This window comes from Hemibagrus wyckioides, linkage group LG28 (assembly GCF_019097595.1).
Source record: "Hemibagrus wyckioides isolate EC202008001 linkage group LG28, SWU_Hwy_1.0, whole genome shotgun sequence".
NCBI lineage: Eukaryota > Metazoa > Chordata > Actinopteri > Siluriformes > Bagridae > Hemibagrus > Hemibagrus wyckioides.
In genome coordinates, this window is record NC_080737.1 from 8,872,387 (window position 1) to 8,896,023 (window position 23,637).

Sequence of the window (23,637 nt, forward strand, 5' to 3'; positions counted from 1 at the left end):
CCATTCTTTTCTGAGCTTGAGACTCGAGACTGATGTTCATGTCAATCTCAAGAGACAAGCTGTTTCTTAAATACTCAGACCAGCCTGTCTGGCATTAATATTCATGCCACAGTCACTGAAATCACATGTTCTCTCCATTCTGATATATAATGTGAATATTATTTGGTGGTAGCTCGAGTCGTCAAGACTTGTGGATAGGAAGATCAGGCTTCAAGCCCCAGCACTGCCAAGCTACTACTACCTTCAAGGCCTTCAATCCCCCCTGATGCTCCAGGGGTGCTGTATTATGGCTGACCCTGTGCTCTGACCCCAACCCTCCAAAGATGGGATATGCCAAGAAGAATTTCACTATGCACTAATGTATACGTGACAAATAAAGGCTACTTTAAAAATTTTACTGACATTCTTCGCCTGATTTTATTCATTGTGCTGCTGTCACGTGATGGTCTGATTGGTTTTATTATAAACATGCCTCCTGGGAAGCTGCCCTTCCTCAGGGGTGAGATTCTGTGTGGGCCAAGTTTGAGTAAAAGCTAAAACGTCTAAAATGCCAGCGAGCCACATAGTCGCCTGAGGAAATGTCACTGTGTTCAACAGAGCAATGAAGGATGGCCCCTTCGCTGACATAATTAAAGGACTTAACCTTTTAACTGAAGCAGCCTGCGTACATGTGTCAAGGTGTAGAAATCAGTCAGCCTTATACCGCGAATTTACCTTTTCGCTATCGGAGAACATGTGTGCACACACCCACACGCATACTGAATGTCATTTCTCTCTATAAAAAAAGTTTCAAACTAAGGTCAGTAGAGCTATATAGTAAATAATAAGAGTTCATACGTGTCACATTAACGCACACAACTCAGACAGCCGCACTGTACCTGCACCTCTATCTTACCTTCCTACCTCAAACTACATGTTTTGCACTGGTCGCTAATGTACAATTAATGTACAGTTAATCTGCACTAACTGTAGTATTGGCAATTTAATTGTCACTTTTTATACATTGTAATACTGCACTATTACACCGTGTATATATTTATCTATATTTTCTACACAGTTAATCTTACTTACAATTCTTTATTTTATAATATTTTTATTGTTGTGCACCAGTACACCAAGGGAGATTCGTTGTGTGTGTAAAACCCACAGTACTTGGCAACAAAGCTGATTCTGAGTTTAAGGGAAATAGACATTGTAATTCAATTCAATATAATTTAATTTTTATTTGTATAGCAGTGGACATTGACTCAAAGCAGCTTTACAAAACATTTAACAAAAAGTTCAAGATTATTATTAGACTTGTGTAGATTAGAATATGTATGGATTTAACTAGTAACTAGACTAAACATAATATTTATGACAAAAGAAAAAACCCCAATACAACAGAAACATTGTCATATTAATACAAAGCCCTCGTTTCTGAACTACCTACCTCTGGCTTTTACAAAGCTGACACTGGAGACTCCTTAGCAGCATTCAAGCAGCACTTTATATAAGAACCAATCGGAAACTGTACAAAACCTTATGAAATGAATGGTTTTGCTAATTAATTGTAGGTTTTAACCATTTTTACCAGTACACTAGGCGTCCATTTTCAATCACTATAAACAAATGATTTATTTTATTGCCGTAAGTCTGATATAAAATGAATCAGGAGTGTGTTTTTTCTCTGTTGGATAACCGTACACGGAAGATAAAGGTTTTCAATTTTAGAAGCTTATGAACAATCACTTGTGGCATCTCAGAGAGCAGAAATCAGTTTGATATCATCATGTACTTTAAAGACGGAATCCTTTGTGTGGAAAAAAACAGCCATTTTGGGCTTTTTTTTGGAAAACTTCTGTGAAAATGTAGCCGTTACAGCTAGGTAAAGCTACGGCTAGGTAAAGCAGAAATACTTATGAAACACTCCAAATGAGTGTCTGATTCCATAGGAGCTTCATATTAACCACCACTGTGGAGTCTGACATGACAAAGAAATGCAATGCTGAACACTTACACAACAAAACAGACGCAAAATCCATCTGGTAAAAGTACTCTGTATATGTACACTGATTTTTTTAGGAATCAAAAAGTATAGTAAATATAATTGTAAATACTGACCAGATGGCAGTGAATTAAAGTCACAGGATTGATGAGGGCAGATATTGCGCTAAATGAATTTTATTTATTTATTTTTAATAAATACATTTTTATAAATAAATAAAAATTAAAATTTAAATTAATTAATTTTAAAGTGATTCATTTATTTATTATTTAAATATTTCATTAAAGGCTTCTGGCTCATTCTACACGCTTTATAATGTGATATAATATCTTTAGTAGGTTTACACAATATGTCCCCTGTGGACATGCATTGAGAGATTTGACATAAATTTCTGGTTGCAGCACTGCAGATAAATCGTTCTCGTTAGGTAGTAGTGGTGTTAGAGCTGAGGTCAGGAAGGGCTTTTAGGAACTAGACTGATCCGTGTGGGAAAATATCTTGCTGAGACTCATCTTGGCAGGCAAACACACAATATGTTCATGGGATTTCAGGTTCGTTCAAAACTGTACTCCCCAGTGTGTGTGTTTGTGTGTGTGTGTGTGTGTGTGTGTGAGAGAGAGAGACAGAGAGAGAGAGAGAGAGAGAGAGAGAGAGAGAGAGAGAGAGAGAGAGAAGGATAACTGGTGGAATTATAGGCTTCACACACAAGTGAAGCAATGTCTCTTATAAAAATAAAGTACACATCTTCCATTTTAACCTGAATTTCCTCTTTCCTGTTTGCATTTGCTGCTGTTAATATCATTAGCACAACCTTTAAGAGACTGGATTATGTATTTCCTGGGGATGTTGAGGAAACTGCTGGGCATCTGGATCTAGCATGAGTGGTATTAGTCATGTAGTAGAAGTAGAAGTTATATTGTTACTAAAAAAAAAAAGATGTAACCAGGGAACAATCTCATGTTAGCTGCTAAGGTTAGCTACTGCTACTAGGTAACCAGGTGGCAAAAACACGCGCCGAGCTGGTCAAGCTTGCTGGGAAATTATTTTCTTATTAATAAGCTTCCTTAATATTGCTAAGTGTAAGAATTTCCTGTTGTTATGTTGTACACAGTTTGACCAGCTTGTCCAGTGTTTTGCTAACAGGCCAGACTATCAAGCTAAGGTGTTAGTTCTGCTAACAATAACTACCTAGTCCACATTACCTAGACACAATTTCTGAGAGGAATTAGAATTAGAATTAGAAATTCCCTTTCTCAGTGCCATGCTGGAAACCTTGTGCATTTGTTTTGGTTTTAGCTCTTATCCTGTCATTGGTTTGTTATCTGTTGTGTTCACCTGTATGGTGTTTATCCTTTGTCTTTGTATACTCTGCTATTTCTGAGGCCCTGTCCACACGAACGCGGGTATTTTCAAAACCACAGCTTTTTTTTATGCGGTTTGGCCATTTGTCCACACGCAAATGCAGCATCCGGTCACTGAAACCGAACATTTTTGAAAACTCCTGCCAGGGTGAAGTTTTTCAAAAACTCCGGATCATGTAGACAGCGAAACCGGAGATTTTTGGTTTGTGACCAGGGTTGCCAGATTTGACTGAAGATTTCCAGCACAACTACATCTTAAAACCCCCCCATTTCAAAATATTACCATCCCAAAATGCATACTGTTATAACTAATACAATAACAAACAGTTATAACAGTTAATAACTTAAACGGCTTAATGAGTAGAACGATTATAAAACCCGCTAATCAAGACTGAAGTCTGACTGGACAGGACTCTCCTGAACCTTATTGGCTAAACTGAACCATATAATTAAAACGTCAACATTACATATTACACTGTATTGTAAAGTTCGTTTGAATAGAAAATTAATAAAGTATCATGTTTATAGTCAAAAATAAAAACCCGCCAGTTGCATCAAAAACCAGCCCAGATTTTATCAGCCCGCCCAATGCACTTTTTCCCGGTGAGACGTGACCAAAAGAAGCCCAATTGGGCGGAAACCCGCCCAATCTGGAAACACTGCTTGTGAAGTCAGTGTCTCAGGCTTCTGATTGGCCAACATGGCTTTACGGTTGAGATTATATCGCCACCTGTTGGTAATGCATGCTCTTGACAGCATTTTTTTTTATTATTCTTACGCTTGTGTTAATTTTGCTCATGGATCATACATATGTATGGTTGACGTCTGTGCTCTGAAGGTTCAAAATTTCGCCAAGAAACCACACTACTTCATTAATTTACCCATTATCTTGCCTGTTATACATTTATTCATTGTCCTTGCTAAGCGCTTCATAGCTTTTTTAAAACACTTTTTTACCAGAACCCAAAAAAGAAAATGGAATTTCCACCTGTTTTGTTGTGTCCACAATAAAACACACTCCACAGTAGTGCTTAATGCAAGACACTCAAGGTTTCTAGAGTTCATAAGTCATTTTGCCTAGCCTACAATACGTTCGGAAAAAAAAAAAGGTTATTTTTTCCCCCACAAAAATGTTTATATCTTTAAAGTAAATGGTGATCATTTCTGCTCTCGTTTCTGCTCTCTGAGATGCCCCAAGAGCTTGTACAAGTGCTTGTGTTGTCCGAACAGAGGTGAAAAGGTCTCACACTGAAAGGCAACAGTGTTCTGACTTTTCTATCCGACTCGTGGCGATGAAAGATTTCATTTGTTTGTACAGATAGAAAATATCTCATAAGTCAATTTCCATTTTACCAGTAGAATGGAACGCTGCTCTACTGGTTTGCTATTGCTCTTTCTGACCTGGTATCTTACCCGAATCACATATTCAGTCAATCCAGATTATTGAAATCTAGCTTACATTGTGCGTACTCAACGTATCATTCTACAAGTCGTGCACTATAGCAACCAAAGTATGTGATAAATGAACAAAGTACCAAGTTTTAATTGGTTTTAGCTGATTAATCTCAATATGAGCCATAAGGACAGACTGTATTCTATCTTGGTCTCGGGTTTGATTTATGGTACTGTCTCTGATTTAGGAGTTGGCATTTGGAAAATGATTGCATGTTGCGTGTGTTTACAGTTTCTCTTCGCTTGCAGGAAGGTTTGCCTGTCACAGAGCTGGAGGATTGTACAACACTGTGCTGCGTATGCATGTTTGTGTGTGTGTGTGTGTATGTGTATGCAGGTAGGTTTTTCCATCACAGAGCTTCCACAGTACTGTAGTATGTGGGGGTGAGTGTGTGTCATTGTTTTGCCTGTAACCTGAAAACCCATGTTGTCACTGAGCTGTTCAGTCTTACGTTTCATTAGACGCTGTCTTGCCCACAAGCTCTAATGCTCGAAAGCCTCAACACACATGCACACACACATATATACACGCATACACACCCTCTCTGTATAGCTGTTACTCTGTGTGCTGGTAACACACATTCTTACTAATTAGACCATGTTTTCAGTGTGTTCCATTATGGCTTTGTGTTTCACTGGTGCAATTACCCGTGATGCTGTGTGTTGTGAAATATTGATGATCTTCATCATTTCAGCAGTCTGTGTAACGTCAACAGATAAGGAGTTGAATATCACATATGAGTTCATGTTACTCAGTGATGAGTTTGTGTGTGTATGTTGAGATGAGTAATATTAAGTGGCATTCAATACCACAGTGCAGCCCAATAAAGACAGTAATAAAGCGCAGGAACTTTGACCCCTAGCAGTAGTACATACTTTATAGATGTAAATGTATCATCTGACTGTGACTTCACAATGTCGCTCACTCTCAAGACTAGACAGGAGGATTATGGATGGTCATGTGTGATCATCATGAGCTTGTGTATGAATACTGGTGTGTATGAAAACACACACACACACACACACACACATGATGGTTATTAGTGGTCAGGGTTTGCGGTACATTCTGAAACCTAAATGAGACAAATTTCCATTCATAGTGTAAAACAGACACACACACACACACATGTAAAACTATTGTAATAGTTGATTTGTTTCCTATTGAGGAAAGGTTCTATGCTTTACATCCTAACCTCGGGCATTTTGTTTTTCTCTCATTGTAGGAACATTTAAATAGTAACACACTTTCACACAAACACACTTACGTCAGTGATATCATATGACTTCTGTTGTATCATTGTTTGCAGGAATGGGAATTATAATCTATGCAAATTTAAGTGGTTTGTCTGTTTTTTTTCTTCTACTCAGTTTATAGAGTATAAATATGTTGTACCATGTCTTACATTAGAGTCAGCATGTTTTAAGTGGTGAGGTTTGTGCTGTAGGCTCTGTATGTGAATGTGCAGCTATGTATTTTTTCATCTCAAAGTCTCGTACATTGATCAGCCATAACATTATGAGCATTGAAAGTTATTCCTCAAGCACCTTCTGATACAATGTAGAATTCATAATGGATCCTATGATGGTGAGCTGGCCAGGTCCTGCTGCAGCAAAGCATCCCCAAACCATAACACTTCCACCTCCATGTTTCACAGTTAGTATGAGGTTCATTTGCTGAAATGCTGTATTTGGTTTACGCCAAACATGCCCTGTTATGGTGTCCAAATAATTCTAATTTTAGACTCATCTGTCCAAAACACATTATTCCTGGCCTTTGTCTCTGTGTTCTTTGGGAATCTTAAAGACAGCAACACCTCCCATAATAATTAAAGTTGTGTAGTCTCTGTCCGATTGTAGATTCATGCACTTTGGCATAAACTGTAGCAAAAGCTTGCTGTAGGTCCCATGGTGATATTTTTTAGGGTTTTTGGAGACGTCTTTAAACATGTGATCTTTAACTGATCACATTTTAAACTGTGGTCTGCTCTTGGGGTGAATTTGCTTGGACAGCCTGACCTGGACATGTTGGCAGTTGTTTTAAATGTTCTCCACTTGTAAATGATTTTCTACAAATTTCTACAAATTCTTTTGAGATCTTTTTATATCCCTTACCATAAGGGACTCATAAGCATCAACAGCCTTCTTTCTGAAGGCCTCAGAGAGCTCTTTGGATCTCACCATGGTGATACCTAATGTCTGAGGTATAAATAAGACAAGCCTCCTTCAAAATGCTCTGGAACAATGTTCTAATCATTTGCATCTGATGTGATGCACAACATATATAGAACAACACAAATCGCAAGTAGAAAGACATATTTATTTTGAATTTCAGTACAGAGTTCAAATCATTTAAAGTCATTTCCTGAAACATCTTTAAATTGACTGGCCATAAGTGTGGACTCAAAGAGAATTAGCAGATGCAGTAACTCTATTTGCTCTTGGAAACAAATGACCAAGGTTGTACCGCTGAGTGTCACATGACCCAGCATGTTAGCCCCGCTTCGTAATGGAAAGTGTCCATCATAAACCCACCACTGACCAGATATTACTTTAGCTGGACCACTCTCCCTATAATAGAAGTGGAAAATATATGATGTTGCACTGATTAGATTTGATATCTGTTGAATTGGACAATTTAAATGCTAGACAACGTGTTCCAGCGAGGTGTCAAATCGGTCTCTGGTCCATTTGTTACCTCTCCAGTACACATATGAAAAAATCAGAAGTCACAGATTTTGATAAGGTAGTTGAAAAACAAACAAGCCCTAATGGTAACCATAGCAACAGCAACACTTATCACAGCTAGCACATTGTCATAGGGAGTCTTGCACTGTTTTATAACCTAGAGCCTACATAATAAATTAGTCTAAGTGTGTCTAATAAATTTATCTAAAAAAAAATGTTTGAGCAGTGTTTTTTTTTTTTAGCAAAGTATAAACACAATACATACACCAATCAGGCATAACATTATGAACACCTGCCTAATATTGTGTTGGTCAGCCTTTTGCTGCCAAAACAGCCCTGATCCATCGAGGCATGGACTCCACTAGATCCCTAAAGGTGTGCTGTGGTATCTGGCACCAAGATGTTAGCAGCAGATCCTAAGTCCTGTAAGTATCCTTTCTATCAGAGCCAGCATTAACTTCTTCAGCAATTTGAGCAACAGTTGCTCGTCTGTTGGATTGGATCACACGGGCCAGCCTTCGCTCCCAATGTGCATCAATGGCCGCCCATGACCCTGTCGCCGGTTCACCACTGTTCCTTCCTTGGACCACTTTTGATAGATACTGACCACTGCAGACCGGGAATACCCCACAAGAGCTGCAGTTTTGGAGATGCTCTGATCCAGTGGTCTAGCCGTCACAATATGGCCCTTCATCAAACTCACTCAAATCCTTACACTCACCCATTTTTCCTGCTTCTAACACATCAACTTTGAGGACAAAATGTTCACTTGCTGCCTAATATATCCCACCCACTAACAGGTGCCATGATGAGGAGATCATCAGTGCTATTCACTATACCTGTCAGTGTTCATAATGTTATGCCTGATTGGTGTATATATACATATACAACTATAAATGGTGTGAGCTTCCTATCTTTCCTTCAACTTCCACCCATGGTCAAGTGAAAACTCGCCTTCCCCGAAATGTCTGTATGCACGTCTGGTCTCCGCAATAGCGCTGCTCTCTCAGATAGAGCTTTTATCATTCATACTTCCTCACTGACCTCATGTCTGACATAAAGTAAACCCAGATATTCAAATCAGTTCAGTTTTATAGCACTTTTAACAAAGGACATTGTCTCAAAGCTGCTTTACAGAAATGTAAAACAAAATCGGAATAATTTATCCCTAATGAACAAGGCAAACTCTCTGAGATGATATGAGGAAGAAACCTTGAGAGGAACAAAAGCTCAAAAGGAACCCGTCTTCATCTGAGAGCGATTTCCGAATCTGAATACCGGTTGCACAAAGGCGCAGCAGGAAACAGTTCACAGTTCCAGGTTCGACACAGAGTTGGGTTCATCTGGGTCCTCTGGTTTTCTCCCTAACTGCCACTGGTAGTACTGGTAGGTGCCTTGACTACACTGACATGTCACAGGATCCTGTAATGGACTGGAATGCCATCCTGCTTGAGTATTCTTACCTCATATCCTAGGTAAACTCTGGCTTCACGGGGTGATTACTGAACATAAATCAGTCAATTAATCAAATGGTCATTACCATCATTTTGGGTTTAATGTCACTCTTCTCACTGTTACTTCAGTAAATAGTGGCAATGCGACACCAGCACCCATCTCTCTTTTAGTGTGTGTGTGTGTGTGTGTGTGTGTGTACTTTGAGTGTGTGTGAGAAAAAAAAATCCATGTGTATGTATCACACCAAAATTCCATAGATTGATCAGAAATCGCTTTGTACTTGCAGAGACTTTATGCAGGGGACATTATGTTTCTGTTTGGGTTTAACAGAGTCACTTTGGTAGATTGTGTCAGAGTGCAGTGCGACACCAACGCCCCTTCTGTGTGTGTGTGTGTGTGTGAGAGAGAGAGAGAGAGAGAGAGAGACGCAGAAAGAGAGAGAGAGAGAGAGAGAGGACAGAAGACAGAGAGTGTCTGCAATTAGCGATCCCACCACCTGCATGCAACCCGAACGCGCGCGTGCCAGCGACTAGAGGAACGGCGGGACTCCGTTTGCGCTCGAGCCCCGTTTGTTTTGCCGCGCTTTCACCTTTCCGTATGAATCTCTCCATCACGACTGCGCACGCAGGAGACACACAGCCGCACCGCACGCACTGAAAACAATGCGGGACTGAGTGCGGAGCGCGACAGAGAGAGAGAGAAGGGGGAGAAAACATGGTCACCTGCCCTCTTCAGTGAAGGAAGAAGGGAGAAGGGAGAGCGAGTGGAAAGATTGGCGGAGAAATCCTCACCGTCGCATGGGGGCCATGAGCGGCGCGGACACGGCGGCCACCAAACTGTTGAACTTAACCCAACGGTGAGAGGAATGACCCTCGTATCTTTGTGTTTCTACACAATGTCTCATTTCTCAGCGTCTAAATATCATCACTGCAGCAAAATTGTGTCATTTGTGTCCAAGTGGGACTGTCTCTGTTTGCCTGGCGTCAACTGCTCTACTGCTATAGTTTTTATTTATTTTCTCGACTGTTTGATTCGTGTTATAACGCGGTAATTACTGAACTTGAGCCTTTATATAGGCTTTATTAACACCTCTCTTGAAGGAATGTATAACTTATACGGCGTTTTTTTTTTTTTTTTGGTGTGCGTAAATAGCCGGCAGTGTATCGGGTAGCTTGTCTGATGAATGAAGAGACGACAGAACATGGAAAAAGTGTTAATTATTCATGTTAATGCTCGAAAAAAAAACAAAAAACAATACAAGCAACAGTAAGAGCGCACGCGAGCGCGCGCGCATAATCACACGTACACACATACACATTTAAACCTCTCTCTCTCTCTCTCTCTCTCTCTCTCTCTCTCACACACATACACACACACACACGCACATTTAGGATTAAACGCTATTTTTTGACCTTTTTTACAGTCCCGTGTATTCCAGTCATTACGGTAACAGAAAAAACGCATAAATAAGAGCGCGCGAGCCTGCAGAGGATTAAAGTGCCTATTACTGCCTAAGACAACAGGTTGCTTATACAGGCTCTGTTTATGTTCACAGTATCATGATGCTTTCTGTCACAATCCTGTGACTGGAAACTCCTACAATAATTTATTTAGCCATTTTTTCATTCATAGCCGAATGCCTGATTTGTATCCCGAAAGAGACGTGTATGTATTAAAATGATAATAAACTCGCTGGAAAATATAATAACATTTAAGAAAACAGCTGGGGCCGTAGCCAGATGTGATGCGGCCTTTTGGGTGGTGATCTAGGTAAAAAAAAAAGAAAAAAGGACACAATATGCCTGTCCCTAGCTTGTATAGGATCGTCATCGATCGTAAAAGCCACACAAAGGTCAACAAAAAGGTCACTGTTAACATACCACCAGGCTACATCATACAGTAAGAAGGGTTATGAATTCAGTCTTATTTAATATCAACAATGCACTGAATAAAGGGAACGTGTGGTCAGGATTATACACCGATCAGGAATAAGACTGATGATCTCCTCATCATGGCACCTGTTAGTGGGTGGGATATATTAGGCAGCATGTGAACATTTTGTCCTCGAAGTGAATGTGTTAGAAGCAGGAAAAATGGACAAGCGTAAGGATTTGATGAAGGGCTAAATTATGATGGCTAGATGACTGGACTGCAAAACTGCAGCTCTTGCAGTGGTCAGTATCTATCAAAAGTGGTCCAAGGAAGGAACTGTGATGAACCCATGACAGTGTCATGGGCGGCCACGGCTCATTGATGCACATGGGGAGTGAAGGCTGGCCCGTGTGATCCGATCCAGCAGACGAGATACTGTGAAGAAGTTAATGCTGGTTTTGAGAGAGAGGTGCCAGAATATACAGCGCATGACGGGTCAGCAAAAGGGGGACCAACACGATATTAGGGAGATGGTCATAATGTTATGCCTGGTCGGTGTATCGTTTACATAAAAATATCTAGCATCTCAGTGAAATGTGATTTCACTAACACTAAATTTCTAGTTAATAGATAAAATGTTGTGATGCTGTTGGTGCCAGCAGGTAGAAGTGACTATAGTGTTAAATGAACTCACGTGCAGTTCGATAGCAACCCTTTAACGTCGTTGTCTCCAAAAGGTTTGATCGTGAGCTTGGGTGAGGGCACAGGGTGTAGTTTTGTTCAGAGCTCTGAAATAAATAGCATGATCGAACCGTGTTGGATTTAAAGAAAACAAATTGTGTTAATAGAACTCAATTCATATACATTGGTGTAATGTATGTATTTGAATTAAATTCAGCAAGCTAAAGCTTAAGAAGTTACATGTATAAAAATAATGAATGGTGTCAACGTTAAAAAAAAGTTTTTCATTGTGGGATTCATCAAGTGTTCAGTTTCGCTCAGGCATAAAGTTAGATATTTTATAAGACGTATGTTACATATGTATTTGTAAACAAACAATTGGGATTTTTCAGAAAGCAGTCATTGTATTAACCTGCTTTGTTTAAAAAAGGCACAACAGAATGCATTGTGTCTCCAATTTAGTCTATTTAAGTTGTATTGCACGAAACTGCCATTTATGCAGGCATTTCCATGTTTTATTGCTCATGAGAATTAGATTTCACTGGCACTGAATAATATGGGATTGCACTGTGGCGCCAGGTTCCTAGGTTGGCTCCTGAGCTCAGATTACAGCCTGTCTGGAGTTTCACATGTCTTCCTCATGTCTGTTTGGGTTTTCCCCCAAACAATTTGCCTCTGACCAGATTACTGGAGATGAATGAATCAATGAACGTTATGGTCGAACCCCAGGTAGCCCCCACCACCACCACCACAACCACAGTAACCTGTTCTAGTCGTGATGTTGTTCCAGTGCAATAATTTGAATACTGATTGCACATACATATTAGGATTCTTAGTCACCAATATCTGTGTTAGAGAAAGGATCATTTTGGTTCCTTTGTAGCTAGTGTTTATGGCAAAATCACTAGAAGACACTAGGTACTTGCTGGCTGTTATGAAGACTGAGGAAAGGGTTTAACTTAACACCAGCTGCGATGGTCTTGACGAGTAATGGCCGTATTTACAGCAACATCAAATTGAAATTGTACCAGCTGTGAATAAAGAGCAGCAGCAGCTGAAGGAACCAAGCCTAGCTACCAAATCACAGAATTATATACAGTGCCTTGCTTTCAGACCCCTGTTCAGTTCTCTCCTGTTACTGAATTACACCGGGAGCACTGAAATTTCATTCTGTTTCTTATTTTATTTTATGGAAAGACTTCATCAGTTATTGTAAGGTGACAGTGGATGTATGTTGATAGTATTTTTTATGGAAAATAAATGGCTCGAATAAACATTTGACCCCAACACATTAATTGTGCTTAGGATCAAAGGGTGACTTTCCTCGCAAACTTTGGTTTTGTAGCAGACTAAAGCTGGTTCTTTAGCGTTATTTATCTATGTACTGCTCTATCCATTCCTCCTTCTAGTCTAACAACATTCCCAGTTCCTGCTGATGAGCAGCATCACCACAGCATGGCACTGCTAACACCTTACTTCACTATGTAAAAGCTTGGTCTCGTCTGACCATGAAACTTCTTCCAACATTGCAGCTGGGTCACTCTCTTACTTTCTGGCATTCTCCAGACGTGCTTTCTGATGATATTGTTCTTTCTTGTCATCCTCCAATACAAGCCTGTGTCATTCAGTGCTCTTGATATGGTTGACTGGTGCACCATTACTCCATTTCCAGCAACATAACACCTTTGAAATGATTATTACTGTAGCATCTCTGTGGCTTCTCTCACAAGTCTCCTCCTTGTTTGAGCTCAGCATTTTGGCCTTTTATATAGATGACCAGTCTATTAGCGTTTATGTGCAGTATGTATGTAGTAGTAGTAATATAAATGGTAATGTCAAAAAAAGCAATCCTAGCAATCTCAGTCATATCCTGTGGTTTGCATTGCACATTCAGTGGTATCCAAGCATGCAATTAAGAAAAACCTTTCTGTTGAACTATTACCAACATTAGTAAATGTAGCAGAAAAAAAAATCAATCCACAAACCATGGTAGTTATACGAAGAAATATTCATCATTTCATTCTGCACTTTGAGTAAATTTGCCATTATACTTTTTTGTTAGGAGTCTCTCTGACTCTCCAACTCCTTATTTTCGTTGTAACACAAGGACAAAAGTAAGGCATTGTGGCTTGTGTGGGTGTGGCAGACATATTTTGGTCTTTTCCTCAGCATCTGTCCATAGGGGTGGCCAGGTGAAGAGCATTCAATTGAAAGTTTAGAAAGAATGCATTATCACCAGTTTAGGCTTGATACTTCTTTTTATTATTATTCAATGCAATTCAAGTTATTTGCATAATGCTTTTTAATAGCAAGCATTGTCTCAAAGCACCTTTCCAGAAATGTGAAAATTTAGAATAAGAATAAAATTTTTTTAGTTTATATTTACCCCAAATAAACAAGCCTGAGGCAAGGGTGGCATGGAAAACCTCCCTGAGGCGATATGAGCAAGAAACCTTTAGAGGAACCAGACACAAAAGGGGACCTTTGTCTCATCTGGGTGACACCGAAAAGTGTGATTATAAATAATGTCCTGTCTCTAGCCGTATTATAGTCGAGTAGAGTTGTGTAACCAGGAGCTTCTGAGCCATATATACGTATCAGCAGCAGCCTAATTTCTGAGTTCATTATAGTTTTAACATTAATTCCTTCCTGCCGAAGCCTTCAGATGTTCAATGAAATAGACCTCAGTGCAAACTGACCATGGTCCGAGCTGTCCAAAGCCAAGCCATGGTCTCCAAGTGGTACTGTCCACAGCAGTCCTGTATATCTTCATGTATTAAGTAAAAGTCCCTTATTCCTTTTCAAAAGCATGACTGTGACTCAGCACAATGCCATTGTCTTGATGATACGTGATTTGTTTTCACTTTCAGATTTCAAGGTCAGGTTTTAACTTTCAACACATGTGTTTTCTGGCTTTCTGTGAGCTTTTATGGGTGTTCACACACACATGAGACCTTAAGGACATAGTATCCCAATGATGAATTTGGCAAGTGTGATAGATTTTTGTGTATAACCATGTGCAACAACAGTCGCTTTCATAATGTAAAAATCGTACTAAAACTGCTAGGCATTCTCAATTAACTCCATGTCATGTCTCCTTATCCAGTTTGCCATTTCACAGCTGTTCATATGACAGATATAATTAAAGCTCACAGCCGCAGCACATGGAACTGTAGTTTTATAAGGCTGGACAGTGCATTAGTCCTCTGTACTGTGGCTTTGGAAGGGAGCTTGGTTTAATAGCAGTATATGCCTAGGTGTGTAGTTTATTGACATGATCAGTTTAAATAAATAAATGGGCTAAATGTAAAATATTACAGTAATCACATTTATTTTCTACAGTAAGCCTTGACTGTAGAGCTACAGACTTGAAAGGAAATTAAAAAAATAATCCCCTAATAACAAACACTGAAGCATTCACAGGTGAGGGAAGTGAGAAACAATCCAGTTTGTTGTTGAAGTGAATTATGTATTGATGATAAAAAAAAATCAGTGACTCTAATTGTATAACTATTGCAGCCTATATAAGATTTTATTGTGTTACAATAATCCAGCTTGTTGAAGTCAGACTACTTTCTAGGTTTACATGATCCATCTAACAATGGACTGCAGTTACTACTACCTACATTATTAAGGGACTGTAATTACCGCAGGTTCATTTGTTTCAAAACCAGTCCTCTTGTCCGATGACTATAGAAAATGAGCACATCATTCTCTGAATGCTGTATTGATGGAAATAGATGCAAAGACACAATGTGGGATGCTCTGGTCAATAACGCTAATTGGTGCCACAAGATGACCTTTGTCTAGAGTGTAGGACAGCTTTAGCATGTTTCCACAGCAAGCCGATCAGGACCTACAGAATGAAGTGAGTTGCTCAGTTAAGTATAAGGAGTTAATTTTATGGATATTTTGTTGAATTTCACATCATATGAGTCATTCAAAAATTTTCAGGTGTGTGGCCATTGTTAAAAGTGCCATACAAATTGAATTGAAGTCAGTGTCTTTTTTACAGTTACTTGTGACCATGTACATAGGGGCAGTGATGGCTCAAACAATTAAGGCTGTTGGTTGTTTATTGGAGGGTTGGGGTTCAAGCCCCAGCACTGCCAAGCTGCCACTGTTGGGCCCTTCAGCCCTTGAGAATCCCAGGGGCACTGAATCATGGCTCACCCTGTGTTCTGACCCCAACCTCCAATGTTGGAATATGTGAAGAACGAATTTCACTGTGCTGTAGTGTACATGTGACAAATAAAGGCTTCTGATATATTTATATATATACACTCATATGTATGTACTCATATTCACAAAGTAAGGTGCAACAGCACATATAAGCTCTAACATGACCTCAAGCACTTGTACAGTTGCTGTCAGCTTCTCTCATGAACAGAAATTATTAAATTATTTGCTGTATAAAGAACTAATGGAAGCATAATGATAGCCCTTTCAGTAGAGCCGGAGAAACCCAGTCATACACTCTTGCTCTCATATGTGCACACACACACACACACACACACACACTTACGGTACTTTGTATACTTTTCTCTACTATGAAACATTGGTGTTGATGGTATGAGATATAATTTGATTATGGAAACTATAGGAATGATCTTCCTCAAATTAGTCCCCTCTGGGATAAACTACACAAACACACTGTGTATACATATGAAAATGCTGCTTAGCTCAAGGGTCTGCATCGAGAATTGAAACTATGATTCAATAGCTTGTGTACCTAATGTAGCCAGTGTCCACTTCTAATGTGCATCTGCAAGTGGATGAACATCATATGGAATGCTGTTTTGAGTTAATGACTCTCTTTTTGTGTACTGTGTGTGTTGCAGCTCTGCGTCTGAAGACCTGGGCTGCAGGAGGGGCGAGTTTAGCAGGAAGCACTATGGATCAGTGGAACTGGTATGTATTCCTAGTGTATTTTTTTGTTATAGCATGAAAACATGGTCCATGTACTAACAGAATTTTAAACAGAATTTTAATCATAATGTTTTTGCTTTAAGAATTACATTAAGAATGTTCTGCTATTTCAATGCAAATATTTTTACTAGTTTTTGTATTACAATGCAGCATGATGGTATTTGGTATCGTGCAGTCTATACACACACACACACACACACTGGCCTCTTTACCTGGAACACAGGTTCACCTGCCCTTTTATGCGAGCAGCCAATCATGTGGCAGAAGCTCAAAATCACGCAGATACAGATCAAGAGCTTCAAATAATATTCGCATCAAAGTTCAGATTACAGGAAAAAAATTATTGTGATCTTTGAGCATGGCACGGTTGTTGGTGCCAGACTGGCTGTACTGAGTATTTCACACATACACAAGTCTCTAGAGCTTATGCAGATCTGTGTGAAAAACAAACAAAAAACATCCCGTGAGTGACAGTTCTGTGGGCAAAAATAGGTAACTGATACTGGACAAGAAGATTAGAAAAACGTCACCTGGTCTTTTCTCGTCGGCTGACGCTTTTCATTGAGTCTGTGCCCACATTCGTGTTCTTGGATGACAGCAGTGGGGCCCGGTGTAGCTATTTGCTGTTGTCATACATCAACACCTTGAGGTTTGATGTGTTGTGCTTTTCTGAGATGCTTTTCCGCTCACCATGGCTGTAAAGGGTGGTCACAGTTAGCGTAGCGATTTTTTCCCCCAAGTGTAGTGAATACAGGTTTTGTATATAAGTATAGTCTATGATAAACAACAGTCAGTTACTTAACTAGTCATTTTTTATTAGTGTTGCTCCTGCGGGCTTCTACAGAAAAGTACACGTAACTTTCCCACTGTAAATTAAATAAAAATAATCACAGCAACATTTGTCTCCACTGATATGAATGTCTGGTTGGAGGTAATGGGTGGTGTAATACAAGATGCAACAGCGTAATATTAAGAATATTTTTTGACCATGGCACATCATCAGTGAATTTCTCATTAAACAACACAGCATTATATGACAATAATTAGATATCCTGATATTTATAAATTCCAGGAGGGAGATTATGGGGCAGCTCAAGACATGTTGCCTATTGCTTTGACAGAAGTACTGTGCTGTATATTGTATTTGAGAAGACGAAAAAAAAAAAATTTATGTGTTCACATTTCTGTAATCCTTAAATTGTAGTCTGCAGTGACTTGATAACTGATACACAGGAAATGGTTGAAGACCACACTCACTGTTGTTTCCTTTGTGAAGTTTGTGGGTAGTGTGAGATGGACGACTTTGTGTCAGATAGAGCCGGGCGACAAAACCACATACTTGTTATCAAACACAGCAGCTTGGGAAATCTACAGGGCCTGGGAAAAACTTTTACATTTTTTGTATTTTTATATATATACATATATATATATATATATATATATATATATATATATATATATATATATATATATATATATATATACACTATATTGCCAAAAGTATTCGCTCACCTGCCTTGACTCGCATATGAACTTAAGTGACATCCCATTCCTAATCCATAGGGTTCAATATGCCGTTGGTCCACCCTTTGCAGCTATAACAGCTTCAACTCTTCTGGGAAGGCTGTCCACAAGGTTTAGGAGTGTGTTTATGGGAATTTTTGACCATTCTTCCAGAAGCACATTTGTGTGGTCTCACACTGATGTTGGACGAGAAGGCCTGGCTCTCAGTCTCCGCTCTAATTCATCCCAAAGGTGTTCTATCGGGTTGAGGTCAGGACTCTGTGCAAGGCCAGTCAAGTTCATCCACACCAGACTCTGTCATCCATGTCTTTATGGACCTTGCTTTGGTCACTGGTGCACAGTCATGTTGAAAGAGGAAGGGGCCAGCTCCAAACTGTTCCCACAAAGTTGGGAGCATGGAATTGTCCAAAATGTCTTGGTATGCTGAAGCATTCAGAGTTCCTTTCACTGGAACTAAGGGGCCAAGCCCAGCTCCTGAAAAACAACCCCACACCATAATCCCCCCTCCACCAAACTTTACACTTGGCACAATGCAGTCAGACAAGTACCGTTCTCCTGGCAACCGCCAAACCCAGACTCGTCCATCAGATTGCTAGATGGAGAAGCGCAATTCGTCACTCCAGAGAACGCGTCTCCACTGCTCTAGAGTCCAGTGGCGGCGTGCTTTACACCACTGCATCTGACGCTTTACATTGCACTTGGTGATGTATGGCTTGGATGCAGCTGCTCGGCCATGGAAACCCATTCCATGAAGCTCTCTGTGCACTGTTCTTGAGCTAATCTGAAGGCCACATGAAGTTTGGAGGTCTGTAGTGATTGACTCTGCAGAAAGATGGCGACCTCTTCGCACTATGCGCCTCAGCATCCGCTGACCCCGCTCCGTCAGTTTACGTGGCCTACCACTTCGTGGCTGAGTTGCTGTCGTTCCCAAACACTTCCACGTTCTTATAATACAGCTGACAGTTGACTGTGGAATATTTAGGAGCGAGGAAATTTCACGACTGGATTTGTTGCACAGGTGGCATCCTATCACAGTTCCACGCTGGAATTCACTGAGCTCCTGAGAGCGACCCATTCTTTCACAAATGTTTGTAAAAACAGTCTGCATGCCTAGGTGCTTGATTTTATACACCTCTGGCCATGGAAGTGATTGGAACACCTGATTCTGATTATTTGGATGGGTGAGCGAATACTTTTGGCAATATAGTGTATATATATATTTCTATATTTATATATTTATATATATATATATATATATATATATATATATATATATATATATATATATATATATATATAATTTCTTTCCAGAAATGAACTAAATTTACATCTAAATCTGTTAAAGATATCTTTTCTGACAGACCTCACAATTTTTAGGTGACATTAAAGAAAGAACTGCTTAAAATTTGCTTGCATGTGCTTTGCTTGATATAACTGCATCAAGCTGCTTGACCCCCTGACATCTCCGAACTGTCGTGACCTTCTTTTGTGGGCTTGTACCGCAGCTTACAACTTTATGTTCTGTGCTTATGTACGTGTCTTATTCATATTGAGTTTCACAATACGCTTTTCGGTTGTAGAAATTCCACGACAATTACAAAGCATCTGTGCTCCTTCTGCAACCAGCCTCCTGCCAGTCCTTTAATTTTCACCAGGTTTCATTTTAATGATTCGTCTGACGGCTTGTCTGCGCAGGTGCATGCAGTTAATATTGTTTTCCCTTAGCGAGATAAAGTGCACTTTCTGTCATTTAATTACTGCTTTGATTAACTTTAATAATTGGATTATGTGCATATCTTGGTGTTACTCTCTTGTTTTGTTTGGAGTTAGTTGGCTGAAGTGCGACTTTTCATTTCCATGGCTCTGTAATGCTAATTGATTTTGATCTATGACCAGCTCTGATGTCATGCCAGCGGAGTTAATTGTGCATCTGAGTGCCTGAGTGTCGTATAAATAAAACAAATGCAAACGAAGGTGTTAATGCGAAGAGCCATTTAACTCAAACTGAAACTAACCCCTGGTAAGACTCTGCGTAAGTGAGTCAGCAAAGAATTAAGCAAATAATTCCGGCAACCGTCTAACAGACTCCCCTCGGTGGACCTTCCATAGGATTCAGAGCTTGAAACGGGGAGATAAAAAAAAAAAAAATGCTTCGTCATCACTGCAGCAGTGAATTTACATTCAGTGACAGAACTGTAATGCACTTTCAAACTCTGCCCATGAAAGCAGCAGCAAATACAAATAGGGACTAATAATTTCACCGAAACATCATAGTTCTTTAAGACATTAATATAAAATAACACATACATGGACAGTGCATGTTAAATGTTGTTCAAATTAAATGCGGACAGAAAAATGACCAGTGTTCCAGCATTACAAATAATTTTTTCGGGGGTATTAATGACTACTTGGATGTCAGTATCTAGACCATGGACCACCTGATCCATTATTCTGCATTTATTTATGGCATTAATCTACACGTTGTTGTCTACAGCCTACACCCAGACAGTTGGCAACATGGTGGATAGGATTAAAACTTCAAAACAGAAAGTGCTCATCATCTTCATTCACCTCCTTCAGGCAACCTAATGGATAATAAACCGTGTTTGAAGCAACTGGAATTCCTTGCCAAGGTTTATTAGAGTAATTTGATGACATTGCCAATGATAAATTCATTAGCAGGCCCAGCAGGCAAGCGGAAGCTGCAGCGTGCTGCCCAGATCTATGTTTTGGTTGCCCGGAAACTTAATTGGCTAGGCTAAAACTTGGTAGCTAATGTAATGTTGTAAGATATGATGAGCTAGAAATGAACAAGTGTATGATTTCCAGCGGAGATGCCGGCTGTGTAGGTATCTCTGTGAAGCACATTATATTTACACTTACATAAACTGTTCAGCAATATTCAGTAGAAAGTAACATACGTGTCTGTCAAAAAAAAAAAACCTAGTGTTTAATTGATTCACAATGAATTAAGTTGCCTTTATCTGTCACGTATACATTACTGCACAGTGAAATTCTTTCTTTGTATATCCCATCCTTGGAGGGTTGGGGTCAGAGTGCAGGGTCAGCCCCTGGATCAGTGTGGGCTGGGGACTTTGCTCAAGGGCCCAACAGTGGCAGCGGCTTGAACCCTGATTTTCTAGTCAACGACCCAGAGCCTTAACCACTTGGGCTACCACCACTGCCATGTACAATAATCATGTGCAAAATGGTCTTAATTCTGTCGCACCATTTTGTAGGGTACCTACGGTGGCTACCTTATTCCATGCTGAAAGTAGAACATTGCGTTGACTTTGTTTCCAGGAGGATTCTTAATAAATGTCTCTTGGAAATCCTGTAGAATCCAACCAATCAAATGACTACTTCAAAACTCCTGAAATGTTTCCAGTTTTGTGTGCCTTATACATCTGACGTTCAGCCAACGGTTCATGGGCGGAATGTCTGAGGCTGAGTTTAGGGATTGTGTAACTTGATGGCAGCATAAAAGCTATAGAACTATAAACGTAAGCTTGAATTCATTCTTCTTCAGTCTTATTAAAAAGGACTGAAGTTGCTGATGTAGCTGAAAGTAGCTAGCAATGCAAAGTGGCAATGAATATAGGACTTCCATAAACCTCTATCTTGTAGAACATATTTAAGTTTCATTACTGTACATATTGTAGCTATATCCAACTGCAAACTAAGACATTCAGCAAGAAACAAATGAAAAGTAGAAACTGTCGTAAAATACAAATATCTGTTCACGATACTTGCAGAGTACTTTGCACCCATATGGTTAATAAATAAAATCTAACGTTTTTTTCCACCCGTCTGTAATAACATGCATCATCTGATGTTACAAGGGATGCTTGAGTATTCAGAAGAGGTTTAGTGCCTTGCCTCCAACCTCCAGGGAAAACTAAAGCTCTAAGAAGACTGGAAAACTCTCTGTATTCTCATGCATCATAATAAGTGTGCTTTTAAAGTCTATATTTCATGAAGCATGTGCAGACCTGGATACTCAATCTGCAGTGGCTTTTACCAGCAAAGCAGAAACAGTTGGATATTGTACTTAATTGTGTTTTATAAATACATCTGGTTCTCAGCCATTTTCACGAAACACGAGACACGAATGCCATTTTCCTATCTGAGTTTTTGAATTTCTGAAAGGCAACAAATAAACCTTAATGAGATGCTGCTGCTTAATGGGCTTGTGGCAAGGATTGTTTTCCATATTTGGAGAAAAAGCTTCTTACTTTCAGTTGCATAAAAATTGCTTGTTGCATTTTGTATGAAGTGAGGTTAGAATGTTGTTCAAATGGTTATCACTATGGCTTATCCACACACCTTGGCCCAAATTATTTGGTAAGCAATGATGTTTCCATCTGCAGTATTATCCATGAATCTCTCTTTGGTTTTAGGTTTATTCCAGTCTTCTACTGTATACTTAAGTATTAGAATTTACTTTTGAAATACTCAGGGAGAAATACACTAGGTGCCAGTTAAACTAACAGTTAACATTTGCCCACATTGTGATCAAAAATGTGGTTATTATTCATGAGCAATCTGAATGCTCAGGTCTGCATAATCTAGTTATACAGTACACTCAGGATAGGTGCACGTCTCAAGCGTTTAATGTTTTCTCAAAGTAACTAATGAACAAAAGTGCGACATATTGCAAATGTTCAAAACTCAATTAAGCACTTTGCTTTAAAACTGCTAAAGCCCTCTAGAGCCCACAAACAGAAGTTGGTTCCAACGTTGGTCATGTAATAAATGAAGAAGTAGCTAGATTTATTTCTTCCTTTTCCCCCCGGAGGCTGGTTTCATCACAGTTGCCAGCTTAAGGTCTTGAGCGTAATTTGTGTCCTTGTGAATGTGTGTAAAAGCCAGTGATCACATTTTATTCTCAATTAAAGCTGAAACAAGTGCAAGACCAAGACTTGTACATTTTCCGTCGATTTATATCAACCGATGATGCAAATAGGCCTGAGATGTTTACAGCAAACCTTAAAGTAGTGTTAAACTTTTACGCAATTATTTTATGTTTTCACGAGTCACAGTGATGTTGAAGAAATATTATTTTAAGATATTATTAAAAATAGTCAGTGCAGAACCATTTTTCTAAAATATGTTTTATTTAATCCACTATGGCAACATTTTATGTTTAATATAAAAAACATTCCATTATAATAATGAACAGAATTTCTTACAGTGGACAACAGCTTTCATGTGCCGTATCCCATTTCCCACTGCGGTTTAACTTACGTCCTGTTGTTGAGCCGTGCACGTGTTTGTGTTTGACAGACAATATAAAGGAATGATGAACAGAGAATTTGAAACACACAACAGAAACGTTATAGATAATACTTTATGCCTGTAGCCTTAAGGTAGCAGTGCATGCTCTGTGTCTTCACCATAACTGTTCACACGTTATTATAACAGTAAAAACACTAAGATTAGGAAAATCTCAGACTGACAGTTGTTTAGATGAACACAGTGCACGTGCATGTTTACAGTAGTCAGACAGTAGAGATTTTTTCCATGATATATTGAATGAACCGACAGAAGCGAATATTCCATGCAGCAGCCGGTGTATTGTAATTCATGTACAGTGCTGCAGCGTTGATTCTGCTGTAAAATGGGTTTAATCTGCAAACCGGAGCTTCCAAATTCATGTCTATTGTAGTTTAGGACTTTTAATAGAGTTGT

The 23,637-nt window shown here is 39.4% G+C and overlaps 1 protein-coding gene across 5 annotated transcripts in view; it reads left to right on the forward strand.

Moving 5' to 3' along the window:
• garnl3 (GTPase activating Rap/RanGAP domain like 3) overlaps window positions 1–23,637 on the forward strand; it is an 89,004-nt gene that overhangs the window by 19,782 nt on the left and 45,585 nt on the right. For 4 of the 5 annotated variants that reach the window (XM_058383905.1, XM_058383902.1, XM_058383906.1 and 1 more), the window contains exon 2: window positions 16,335–16,404. In XM_058383905.1, coding sequence (XP_058239888.1) covers window positions 16,335–16,404 — 70 coding nt within the window. Of the gene's footprint in view, window positions 1–9,365; window positions 9,797–16,334; window positions 16,405–23,637 lie in introns of those variants that run through there. The other variant, XM_058383904.1, reaches the window with a different exon arrangement.